This window comes from Caretta caretta, chromosome 27 (assembly GCF_965140235.1).
Source record: "Caretta caretta isolate rCarCar2 chromosome 27, rCarCar1.hap1, whole genome shotgun sequence".
NCBI lineage: Eukaryota > Metazoa > Chordata > Testudines > Cheloniidae > Caretta > Caretta caretta.
This window is the reverse complement of record NC_134232.1, coordinates 16,153,697-16,167,078: the sequence shown is the minus strand read 5'-3', so window position 1 is coordinate 16,167,078 and position 13,382 is coordinate 16,153,697. Positions and strand designations below refer to the sequence as shown.

Here is a 13,382-nt window from a genome sequence, read left to right as displayed (position 1 = left end):
AGAGCAGACTGCACAAAAATTTCACCAACAGTAGTGTCATAGGAAGATTGATAGTAGCTGAGAGAGGAGGATGTTTCAGGAAAGTTGAAACAGTAATTAAGTAGAAAGGGATAATAGAAATAACTACCAAATGGAGTTTACCTGCCACCATTACAAAAGGAAAGGAGTACTTGTGGCACCTTAGAGACTAACCAATTTATTTGAGCATGAGCTTTCATGAGCTACAGCTCACTTCATCGGATGCTGTAGCTCACGAAAGCTCATGCTCAAATAAATTGGTTAGTCTCTAAGGTGCCACAAGTCCTCCTTTTCTTTTTGCGAATACAGACTAACACGGCTGTTACTCTGAAACCTGTCATTACAAAAGGATGGCAGAGCAGATCAGCACCTTTGGGTCCACTGTATGAAAATAATCCAACAGGCACAGCTATGGTTCCGTTATGGCCACAATCACATTTCATTATTTTGGTGTTTAACATTGTCTACACAGGACTTTTAATCCCCTGCTCTGGCACTTCCCTAGCTGAAGCTCCCTCCCTATGACTGTAGAGAACTACTGAGAGTCAGATTAAAAGGTGTCCTGTTTATACCACTATTATTCTACAGAACTGCCCCCAACTGTGGAATTGCATAGAGGATTGTGCAACAGTGAGAAGTTTTAGGCTGTGTCACAGTCTACGGGTCGCTGTTCTCACATGATTGGCTCAGGGCCTGAGCACGCCTTTGAACTGTGGTTACAGCTCAACAGAACTATGATAAAAGTAGAGCTGCACACTTTCTACCAGAACAGTAGTAACAGAATGAGGAAATGAACCAAGATGTCCACTTAAATCACAGGTAGGAGTAAGAAGTTTGGTTCAGACTACAGCTGCAGAATCATAATGCTCAGCAGCTCCACAGAAACATTAGTTAAGTGACCTCAACATCTTTGTTTAACCTTGCTGTATTTATCCCCTTATGTGTCAAAGAGATTGCATAAGAGCCCTCACCAAAGCTGTGCCAAAACTGGAATTGTTCAGATGCTTTGTTCCATACTTCCTGCTCTCAACCCTGCTACCTAACATCAATGAACTTTTTTCTTGATAAGTAATCTGCATAGTGAGACAGTCAATCACTAGTTATGTGAAAGGAAAAAACCCAAAGTATCCTACTAGTTCATAATATCAGAAATGTACTTGTCACTCCCATTGTGTTACTGCAAGGCTACTAAGTGCACTTTAAGAGTTTGATGAACAAATAGTTAAGGATTTTATTATAAGGACCGAGGCAAAGATTTTTAATTTTTTTTTTTTACATCACATTTGAAGACTTTAAAGTGCTTATTCTAAATAATATACAAAGACCTTATCTGCACTATGGAATATATTATAAATTATATCATGCATCATTAACAAAATATACAAAGCCAACAGAAATATATCTTAAGTCCAAGCATACATTATCTAAAACGATCAGGATACAGGAGAATGGCTTAGAGTTACAACAGTAAAACTAACCCAAGCATTTTGGAGGGGGAAACTAAAGAGAATAGGTCTTGCAAACTTGAAAGGGTTTCAATCTCAAATGAAGTGTTACTTGCAAATCTTTTAGTGTTTAACAACTACTTAAAGTAGCTCAAATGGAAACTTATTTAAAAACACAAACAAAAAACCCCACCCACCCTAGTATAAAGGTATGTATTTAAAAAAAAAAATTCTTGTTGAACAATCCAGATCAAAGTAAGATGCTTACCAGCAACTGAACTTCATCCTCACCATTTCATTCTCTGTAAGCTTGAGCTACAATACTACAGACCAGAGTTTGCACACATACTGTAGGTGATGGAAAAAGTATTAAACTGTAGTTTTATCAAGTGAAGAATTATCTAGAATTGGTCCACAGCAGATAGAAATGTACTGGGGAGAAACACTGCAAAATAGTCTCACTGTATTTCAAAATAAATGTTTAACAATTTGTTATCTTGCATCTTCTATAAAAATAGGTTTTAAACAAAATTGTATCTGATACATATTTTCTTCTAATACTTTATTTAATAGAATCTAATTTATATTTGTATGGCTAATGATTATTATATAGTCAATCACAATACTGACACTGCTTTGGACTCTTTATCCACATCCTGTCAAAATATTAACACCTTAATTAGAAGCAGCAGAGATCAGAATTTAATGTGTTTTCGATACTGTCAATGGTATGAGTTTTGCTGTAGCAAGGACAAAAAAAATTCACTTACACCATGACAGATTCAAAATAAGAGTGTAGTCTACACTGCTGTCAAATCCAAACGACTGGGTTCTACGTTACGAAGTACCGGCACACTACTGCACAGCAGTGGACACTGATGGTTTCTGGTCTCTTCCAAGAATCAAACCCTAGCTCTGACAGGTTTCAAGGGGAATTATTTTCTCAGATTTTCACCTCTCTCAAAAACTGCACATAAGCCAAAACGGCAATGGCACTGTACCATACAATATAACTGTATATAGCATAACCTGATTCATCAAGAGACTGGGTAGTTTATGCTGCTGGAGTCACTGCTTTTTTTAAACCAGAAGTCAACCAAATCCTACCTCTCACTCCTACTCACATTCCCAAACATAACTAGAATTCACACGCCCATATAGGCCTGACCTATCATATTCTTCAGTTCTTTATCAGTAAAACAGAAGGTTTGCACTGGAGTGATTTGGAAAAAGTAACAGTCAAACCTTCATCCTTTGCAAAAGGTCCCTAAGGATTCATAGGTGGACTTTTCCCTGTAGTTCTATTCTAATTTAGGAAAATATTTTATGCAGGCTGTGTGACTTTGTACTATTCACCATTGCAGATACTGGTCAGGAACTGCTGGTGAATCAATTTCTCATGCTTCATTGTATCTACAATGAAATTAAAAAATGAAATTCCTGATCTTCATTAAGTACATTTAAATTAACACGGGTTATACTTTCAGTATTTTAAAATAAATTTTAAGTCATGGGTTTGTTTTTTTTGAAAGGTGTCTTTCATGTGAGCACCCCCTTTCTTTTTTTTTTAAAAAAAAAAAAAAGAGTGCTTAGTCTGTATTTTTAGTCTATTAGTACTTCTATCATGCATTAGAAAAAAGTCAATTTAAAAAAAAAACCCTCAGTAGAAGTGGCAACCTGCTAGCTGTGTGCAGATCTTGAAGATTAGGTAAGACTACATTTAACAGCAGTGTCTGGCCCCTCTTCCCAATGTTTTGTTTTGCTGACCTCAGCATGAACAAATATCCCAACTGCCCAAAAACAACTTATACAGTAAAAGAGGAAGTTGTCACTTTTGTTGGAGAAGTTTAAAATAATTCTACTGAACTCCCAGATACAAGAGATTAGTATCAAATCAGATTTAAAACTTGTTCAATTATCTATCCAGTGTCTAAAGCAAAGTTAAAATTCTGGTCTTTGATTCATAAAATTCTGAGTCGCAGGTGGCGTGTTTGAGATTTCAGTGAAGGAACAAATCAAGAGTTCAAGAAAAATGGAAACGAAGTGCTTCTATCCCCCAACCCCAAAACAGAAGGAAGCCTGGGAGTAGTCTGCTGCTGTGGTGTTTAATAACAGTCTGGTCAAATATGGGTGCTTTGGCTACAAGGAGGAGTCAATATCTGCTGCTGTACCAGTCATTGTTATTGATCTGAAGCAATTCGGTAACTACTTGCACTATGTTATAGTTGTGTTTCTTCAGCAGTCTCAGGTTTAACTGCCTGTCACAGAATCCCATCTCACACAGATTGGCTAGGAGAGTGGCAGTCTGCTCTTCTGTAGTTGTAGGCTGCTTAAAGAAAAGAGAACCCTTTAAATTCAAAATACTGAATTGACTGAATAGTCATCTCTATTTCAAAGCAGAAAACTTAATACTTTATAAAAAGATTTTAAAGCTAATCTTAGCTTTATTTGCCACTAAATTGTTTACAGTCTCTGATATTTGAAATGACCTCACTTTTTAGGGTCTCATTTAGCAACCAAGAATTAGTCTGCATGGGCTGTCTAGTGCAGCTGGTTAGTGCATTAGCCCTTCAGAGATGGATTTAAGTATCGGCTCATGTTCCAAATGAATCAAGATTACCATGTCCTACCCTACTGCAGGCAACAGGAGGATCACCTCTCAAACTACGCTCTTTGGGGCAGGGACCAGGTACAGCCACCCTTTATATGTGGTTGTACATTTCATCACCCTACATAAAAAAAGTGTGTATGAGGAGCAATCAGAAAGGGTTAGAACTGAAGTCACCCTGGGGAACTTGAAGAGTCTGCCAGCACTATGGCTAGTACTAAGCAGTACTACGGATTTCACAATAAGCACCAACTGTTCTAGTTTACAGAACAATTTCGAAAAATCAGTGATCTCCTCCAGGAAATACCTGGTTTATTTTATTTTAATGATATGATATCAGGATGTGTTTAGAAATCAATGCAAGTTACTTGCTGGAGAAAACACAGAATAATCCTAGGACCATGAGCAAATCATTATTTTAATGAGTAACTTGGTTCTTTAGTTACTCATGAAAATAACTGTTATATGCTCACTGGCCAGAAGATGGATGAGATGAAAAAGACCTCAATGGGTATGTCTACACTGCAGTTAAAGACCCTTGGCTAACCCGTGCCAGCTGACTCGGTGTGGCGGGGCTCAGGCTAACAGGCTGTTTAATTGTGGTGTAGACATTCAGGCTTGGGCTGGAGACTGGGTTCTAGGACCCTGTGAGGTGGGAGGATCCCATAGCTCAGGCTGCAGCCCAAGCCCAAATGTTTACAGTGCAATTAAACAGTCCCAGGAGCCTGCGAGCCTGAGTCAGCTGGTAAAGGCCACCTGCAGGTGTCTAACTGCAGTATAGGCATACCCTAAGAGGCATCTCCCATCTGCAACTTTTATGGTTCCATGCTGTCAGGAAAAACAGTGCAAACAGACTTATTATAGGGAGGTAACTCAATAGTTCCTAGCCATATTGGAATATACAAAGCCTTAAACAGCTGCTGAGATTTATTAGTGGTGGAAATAATGGTGAGATGATTAGCCAATCCCAAAAGGCACACACAACAAAGCAACAGATGACTGTTATTACACTAGATAAAACAAGGGTCTGCAGACACTCTAAAGACATCATGGCTGAATGGGACACAGGTGGTTCACTGAAGGGCAACTCATTTTTCAGGGCTGAGTGGTTGAAACAATTCTCCTTCTTCCAATTGGCTGAAAGTTACATTGGAATATTACTACATCAGCTGTCCAATCACATCACTACTTTATACAAGTCACTCCCTCCAATAACTTCACCTCAGCTCAGTCAACAATACATAACTGTAAATCTTTCCCAGCAAAGGAAATGGCATATCCCTCATTTTTGCATCTTAAAATCAAACTGCAGAATAAAAATAACCTTCAAGACACTGGAGTCAATGTGATAACCATACAGAGCTCAACTCTGACAGTTCAGCCCCCTTTTCAGATTTACTTGGTATGAAGCCAGTTATTGCTTTGTATGAACTGCTAGGATTACTAATGTCCCCCAGTTAACCATCTGTTGTTTGGCTTTCCTGAATTAGTCAGGGAAGCTGTGCTAGTGTTTCAACTGCGGACAGTTACTGCCAAACCTGTTTAATATTTTACTGTTCCAAGAGTAAAAGGACAGGAGTTTTACCCCTATACAGGGTAACAAACACATAATTAATATTTTTAATGTAAGGTTAAAGTTCTTAAAAAAAATCCACATAGTGCATCAGAAAATGAGAGATATACATACCTGTTCTGCAATGGACTGTCCAGCAAACAGTGCTTTGTAGGCAGAGGCAGCAACAGACAAAGCTCCTTTAACCAGCCCTCCTGCAATGCTGCTTCCTTGGGGGTGTCTGTGGAGAAGTGTGATGTTATCTGAAGTCAGTAAAGGCAAGAGTGTATTTCACTTACAGTATCTCCTTGTTAGAGAACCTACTGCAATGTAAGTCTCATTGGAGAAAATGGGGTATAATCAAAAGGAATCATTCAGAGGCTATTTGTGGAGGTCAGTCCATTTCTTTTAAGACACCTTATCAACAGGTTTTATGTAAGTATAGAAAGAGTGCATTCAAGACACACTTAACAGCTTTCTACAGTGGAACTATTATTTGCTTGCCCACAGAGATCTACAGGGTTGTATGTGGGTATGTAGCAGCATACTGTGTTGCCTGCCAAATACCTCTCTCAGAACAATCCTAACATCCAGATTTACCATTACCATTTCTGGTCTCTATTGGTCCCCTCAACTTAACCAGATATTCTGCCTGGTCTCTTGACCATTTTCTTTTTAGATTACTATGCTGTACATCCAACTCCCAACATCTTTATAAGCTGGTTGCATTCTCACTGTGTCTTTAGTTTAAATTTTTCCCAAGACCCAAGAATCTGAAAGACCTGGAGGCAACAAACCAGATTTTCAGAAGGACTCAGCTCCAACAGAAGCAGGCAAGTCAAGGGCAAGACTTTCAAAGTGGTCATCAACTTTGGTCCCTTCATTTAGGGGCATAAATCAGAGAAGAGCTCTTTTAAAGATCTGGCCCCATTGAATTCGGCATTAATTTCTGAAATCTTGAATTGAATGTTGCTAAGACAGGCTCCCCACCATCTCCACAGACTACAAAGAGAACTTATGCCCTTCACTGCTTTTCTCAGTTTAAAGAGATGCGAGGCCAAGATGCATCAATTCTGAAGTGATAAATGATTGGTTTCAATTACCTTGTGTATTCTGGGCACTTCAATTTATTATTATTTACAATTCCTGAAGGTCCTGGTCCAGGAAAGTCTTCATATCTGGGCTCTAGAAGTAAATCAAAACAAGTGAGCAAGTGCAGTAAACAAGCATAGTAGACAGCTGAGGTTTGCACATGTGAACTGAAGTGAGTAGTGAGGTTCCTACAGTCCACAAGAAACTAAGTTTAACACAGATATCACAAGCTTGTAGGCCAACAGTTCACCATACTCTAAGCTGGGTGCTGCTGCAGCTATCCAGTGTTTGGGGATTATGGGATAAGAAGAGAGGGAAAGCGCAGGGGTACTTATCTTTCACCCCCCTCGCCCTTTTTCCCCTGCACCCTCTGCATTCAGAAAACACCACTGAGACAGATTGATTTCCACAGGGCCTTTTGTGGCAAGCCTAGGAGTCCCACCTCTGCTACATCTGCCTCTGAAGATCTCTCTTTGCCAGGAAATGTGGTCAGGATTAGCTAGCACATCTCCAAATCTCTCTTCAGGCACATTTCTACCCAAACGAGAAGTTAAACCATTACTGGTGGGATAAATCGAAAAGCAGAAAGGGATCATTTGTGTATAAAAGAATCATTCTGACTGTATACTGGAATACTTCACCCCCAAAGAATTTATAGTATAAAAGACAAACATACAAAGAGTGTTGGGAGAAACTGCATCTTCCTTTGCCTCTATGGCAACTAGCAGATTTTAGACACTAATAGAAATAATATGCTGCAGAACCCAAAAAACGTGACAATTAACTACCTGGACTACTAACAGTGTATGGTACTAAGCAGCCACCCATGGAATTTATAATATATGCTGCAGGTACCTTCTCTTATTTGATCAGGAACAGCTGAAGGTATTTCCTCTGTAAATGGCAAATTTGGTTTTTGGAGACTATGGCTCTGAAGAGAAGAGGGGTTCCTGCAAAAAAGTTATATATAAAAACATGTACAAAGATACAGAAGCAAAAACCACAAACCTCAGTTCTGGAGTCAGTACAGGCTGCACAGAAGATGCTTCCTTAAACGGTACAGCAGGATCTGAGACATTCATACTTGCACATACTTTTCAAACAGCACAAATGTAACTTTTTCAGTTTGTACACAGGGCTCAGGCTCAGTGCCCCACAGACATAGAAATTCCATCTTTAGCATTTTTGTTCTTGTCACAGAAGCACCCACACCCTCCATACCTTTGCAGTTGGGGTAGGGTGCCGACGATCTCTGGGGTCAATGGTACTGCATCCAACGTCTGTGAAGTTGTTAAGATATCGTTGATATTATGGACCTGAGGCTGGCTCTCTCCTTCTGGGATCACCATCTCCATTTCAGCGTCTATTGCTCTTTCCAAACTGGGCTGAGAGAGGGCAGAGCTATACATAGACTCTCCCAGTGGACGGCTGGTATCGAAGCACTCAGGGAGGATAATGATATAATCCTCTGAAGAAGCAGAGGACACTTGGCTTTGAACTTCATCTTTAACATCCCCTTCCTGTTCATACTCTGCGTCGCTAGGCTCCCCACTGAGATTTGCTCCATCAGACCCTGCAAATTTCTCTAACAGAAGAAAAAGAATGGTGTACTAGAATTTTGCCATTAAGACCAGCTTGGCAACAAAGGCACCATTTGCCTACAAACACAAGACAACAAGCTCAGAAACAACTGCAGGACCTTTGGTGCCAAGGCTGGCCAGGTTTTTTTCCCTGTGCGCATGTAGTGATGGTATGGGCTTTTGATTGGCTAGGAAGCAGACCTTGTCTAAATGGCCTTTGGCATGAGATTGGTGGGGTTGCACTTTGTCTTTGCTACTGCCTGGCATTCCAACTGTATATCAGGTTGTTTATCCAGTGCTCACACAAGGGAAGAGGGGTGAGGAACTGCACTATGCCTGGGTACCTTAAGTTAGAAAGGCACTGTGACACTCCATCCCATATTCTTCATAGGGATATTATTATAATAGGATTATGGCATAATTATGGTGCATTTTGTACAAGATGGGCCATGTGAGGGGTCTTGCTTAATATGATTATCCTATTTGTATGTATGTTTCATTTTTGTACCTAAAGTTATGAATATTGATTATGTATCTGTATTTCAAATGTGCTTACTCTGGGTGACGCCCACAACTAGACTTTCAGGTATAACAATGAAGAAGCCAGACAGTGCTGATGGCCTATCAGCAAAGACAATGGACCCTGAAAGAACTTAACCTTCCTGTAAATGTTCCAGACAGTCTATAAGTAATGGCTCCTATGACTCAGCAAGGTAAGCAAGGCCATGTGACTAGGCCACATGACTCTGGACTTCCATGCTGAGACATTTGTATTTTTCCACAAACTGGTCTAGGAACCAAGTTTAAAACAAAGGGTTCCTACCATATGCTAAAGCAATATAAAGCAGAGTGACATCTCTTGTTCTTTACTTCCCACACAAGAGGACACCTGGAAACACCTGAGGAACAAAGACTGAACTGGGGGGGAAGTACTGGACCCAGGCTAAAGAGATTTCTAGCCTGTGTATGAAAAACTTGGGGATTCCAAGCTGTAAAGCAAGTGCAGCTTGTGCTTTAAGAATCTGCAAGCCTGCTTATACCATCACTCAGGCTGAGAAACTACTAAAACATATCCAATCTAGTATGTTAAGCTTAGTTTGTGTTTTTGTTTATTAGGTAATCTGCTTTGATCTGTTTGCTATCACGTATAATCTATCTTTTGTAATTAATACATTTGTTTTTGCTTTATCTAAACCAGTAAGTTTGAATGAAGTGCTTGGAAATCTCAGCTCAAGGGGCAAAGGCTGTTGAAGAAATAGCTGTGTTTTGTTGACAGCAGAGCTCTCTCCTGTCGACATAATAAAACCAGCTCAATGAGCAGTGATAGCTATGTTGGTGGGAGAGCATCTCCTGCTGACAGTGCTGTACACACAAGTGCTTCTGTCAGTGTAACTTATGTTGCTCAGGGGGATGTTTTTCACACACCCCGGGAGTGACAAAAGTTTTTCCAACATAAATGCTAGTATAGATACGGCCTAACATGGACACAGACTGAAAACCAGGCCCTTCACCTAGTGTTATGACAGACACCTACCCAACTAGAATTCCCCTTTCAAGTTTTCATTAGCCCCCTGTAGTTTAATTCCATTTTGCAGGAGAAAACTGTTTCAACTGCTGCTCGGTTAGAGTACAGACACCGATCTTCTAACGCAACAATGATTCCCTTCCACAGACTTCTTATTGTATTTCAGAGTTTATCACAATTCTTAACATGGGATCTATTACAGCCTTAGAGTCAGAGTCAGCCATTCAAACACACATTTGACCTCACTGGTTGGGTTTTTTTTTTTTTTTAAAAAGGCAGTTCTAAATCAAAACAGGAATTATTTTAAGAGAAGTCCTATCCTGTGTTAAGAAGGAGGTCAGATTAGATGATTACAGCGGTCCATTCTGGCCTCAGAATCCATTTTACTTACCAAACCTATTTTCCTCTGTCTGTTGGCTCTTTGACGCCATTTCCTTGGGTTTGGAAGTGGAATTACTTTTTGTCCTAATAGTTTCTTCACTTTTTACACTGTAACTGAAGGGGTCTTGTAGTGTTTGCAGAGAGCCTAACAGAAGAAACAGGAAGAACAGTTAAAATGCTGTACCCACCTTCAGGATGAGGCAATTTATTACCAAGGTTCAGCTGCACAAAATTAAATAAAGCCACAGAACTCAGCTGAGGGGAGCACTCACTCTGCAGCGATTTCTTCCTTTGAGGGGGTTTGTGGTCAGGTGCAGCATCCAGGGTGAGTGAGCGTATGACTGTTTCACATACAAACTGAGTCCCACTCATGTCTTCTTCCCCTTCTTCCACTGGATGTTCAGCCTTCATTGTCACCATGTGAGCATCTACAGGACAGCAGGCTTCAATTACCACTTTGCAAGTGAAGTACCCCAGCTTATTTTAGTGCAGCTAAAGGAATGTATCACATGGACTATGTGAAAGGCAGCCTGACCAGGGCAGAGGCTAGCACAAGTAAACCTCTAGGTTTTCAAATGTTATTACTTCTTTGAAAGAGATACATTCCAGAGTTCACTTCCTTTAAAGTTAAATATAAGTGAGTAGAATCTTGAGAAACGCATGGACCAGAGAGACTGCAGTTTTCTGAGCATAACTCAAAGCACAACTGCAAGGGGGAGAGGTTCTGAGTTCTGGAGATTTTCCAACTGCTGTTTCTCACTGGATCTAAAATCCACGTGAATCCCGCCATCAGAGTGGATCAGCCAATGGTAGATTATGAGCCAGGCATTCTCATTTGCTCCTCCATAGAAAGGGTTAAAAGGAGCAAACATTTAAGACGCTAAAGTAGTTTGGACTGAGGGCTTGTCTACACTACCACGCAGGGTCAATTTAAGACTCAACTTCAGCTATGTGAATAGCGTAGCTGAAGTTGACGTACTTAGATCTACTTACTGTGATGTCTTCACTGCGGTAAGTCGACAGCTGATGCTCTCCCGTCGAATCCGCTTGCGCTCCTCATTCTGGTGGAGTACCGGAGTTGACGGGAGAGTGCTCAGCAGTCGATAGACATGATAAATCGGGTGGGTCGTGTAGACAAGCCCTTAGACTCAATGAGCAGAAATGCGGAGTAAGGCGGCACCATTTTCGCTGCATTTCAGGCCACAGCGGCAATTTAAGGCAACAAAGAGGTTGCAACAAATTTGGTGGTGGCAGCAGGTAGGTGGTTCCCACTTACAGACCTTAAACTGCTAGCAATCTAGAGAAAACGGGAAATGTTCCTGGGGACTCCAAGGGTGACCACTTACCAGGTACTGGTTTAAATCCACTCCCCTCATTTTCCTCCTCTATCTGACCCAAGCCAGGCTTCTCTATCAGAGGGCTATCATGTGGCAGAGGAGACATGCATGGAGTCATGTCTGGAAAATAAAGGTAAAAAAGATTTATTTGCATTACAGGTAACTGTAATATGCATTACTGCTAAACAAAAGGCAACCTTTCAAGCAATTAGCCATTTTTAGGTTTAGCACCCCCCTCAGGTTACTTGCTCCAAGGTTGATGGAGACTGTGAGCATCTGAACAAGCACCTCAAACAGGCTGATCTATGATACTCCACTGACACTGGCTGGTTGGGTGGACAGAAGAGCAGCCTCCCTTGAGGTCCATCACCTTGTTCATGGTGATGCGAGTGAGAAAGGGAGTCAAAAATGAAAGCACAAGGGACCCTCAAGATTCCGCTGGGCCAGAGCAAGGGGAATTCTGAGCAAAGTGCAGAGAAGAGCTCATTACTCTACCTCTGCCTCAAGAGGCAAAGTCTCACATGCAGAGTGCCAAATCGCTTCTCCAGCATCTCAGTCCATGTAGACCCAAAGGAAGAATCGGCTGTCTGCGTGATCACAGTCATACTCCTCTATTCTATGTCTCCTGGAATGGGAGATGCTGTGCACCAGAATTTAAGAAGTTCCTTACCAACAGGAGTGTTGTGTGGCACTCGCTCCAGTTCCTGCACAATGTTAATGTCCAGCAGCTCGAAGGACAGCAAATCCTACAGGAGAAAACCCCAGATCATTTCCATTAGTGTGCCCTGCACTGCACCCCCACACAGAACCTACCAGCACCACATTTATTATAAATAAATCTATTCCACTTCTCCAGTGGCCTCAGAATTTCAGGCAGACTGCAGCTCTCTAGTAGGACTCCTATGTCCAATGCAGAAGAATAGTTGTGTTTTTAAAATCAGTGAATTACCAGAAAGAGGGAGGCTATACAGTGGGAGCAAAGCACATACAAATGCCCTTTATTAGGGGCAAAGGAGGTGCCCATATAACTCAGTGTGGAATAGGTTCTACTCGGATAACAAGATAGGTGGCATTCCTATTGTAGTGGCAACAAGTTCCCACTACTGGTTGCTCCAGGGAAATAGTAGTTTTACTGAATCAGAAAAGCTTTGGCCTGTATTTTCTTGAACCCAAAACAGCTGACAGTTCAAGACAGAGGCAACTAATCCCTGTGAATCTCTATGCACTTTACTAAAACCAGGGCACAAAAAATCTTTTCTTCTGCTTTTAATTTAGTATTTTACCTGTGCAGTAAGGAGATCAACTGATGGGATGTAAAACTCTCTCTCACTGGGGATATTTTTAATCTTCAGAGGGATGGCTGGCACTGGCAAGTCTGTCTGCTCCATCTCCTCACCAGCCTGCTGGCCTTCTACTTCTAATTTTGAAGAAACTGCCTGCAGAAAACCAAGGGTGGGGAGGAGAGACATCCCAGAGGCACCTTAAATTAACACCCTCTGATGTTGCAGGAGGCTCAAAAATATAGTTATATAAAATATGAAGCCAGAATATTATGTAGAATGACAGTATGAATATGAAAAAAGCCTCATTCCACCTACTTTGGAGCCTTACGGACAGGTGCAAATCTCATAAGAGTGGGGTCTTGCAAGGTTTCAGTTACAACAAAAGCCAAAAAAAAAGCACCTGCAATACACCGCAACAAGTAATTCCAGGTTCGGCAAAGCAACAGGTAATATGTTAGCAACTACTACAGCAACAAAGTTAGGCCACCTTTTTTAAACAACGGGAAACAACTGAAACAATCCCCAACACTAGATCAACACTGCGGGAGGACGGAAGCAACT

At 41.0% G+C, this 13,382-nt stretch overlaps 1 protein-coding gene across 4 annotated transcripts in view; it reads right to left on the bottom strand.

Annotated features, from left to right (window-relative positions):
- Positions 1 to 1,224: 1,224 nt before the first annotated feature.
- Positions 1,225 to 13,382, bottom strand: part of NBR1 (NBR1 autophagy cargo receptor) — a 29,135-nt gene continuing 16,977 nt past the window's right edge. For 3 of the 4 annotated variants that reach the window (XM_048830134.2, XM_048830133.2, XM_048830131.2), the window contains exons 13-22: positions 12,822 to 12,970; positions 12,209 to 12,284; positions 11,548 to 11,658; positions 10,474 to 10,629; positions 10,212 to 10,346; positions 7,937 to 8,300; positions 7,571 to 7,665; positions 6,727 to 6,808; positions 5,759 to 5,864; positions 1,225 to 3,792 (exon numbers count right to left, since the gene is read on the bottom strand). In XM_048830134.2, the coding sequence (XP_048686091.2) occupies positions 3,616 to 3,792; positions 5,759 to 5,864; positions 6,727 to 6,808; positions 7,571 to 7,665; positions 7,937 to 8,300; positions 10,212 to 10,346; positions 10,474 to 10,629; positions 11,548 to 11,658; positions 12,209 to 12,284; positions 12,822 to 12,970 (1,451 nt within the window). In that variant the 3' untranslated portion in view covers positions 1,225 to 3,615. The remainder of the gene's footprint in view (positions 3,793 to 5,758; positions 5,865 to 6,726; positions 6,809 to 7,570; positions 7,666 to 7,936; positions 8,301 to 10,211; positions 10,347 to 10,473; positions 10,630 to 11,547; positions 11,659 to 12,208; positions 12,285 to 12,821; positions 12,971 to 13,382) is intronic. The other variant, XM_048830132.2, reaches the window with a different exon arrangement.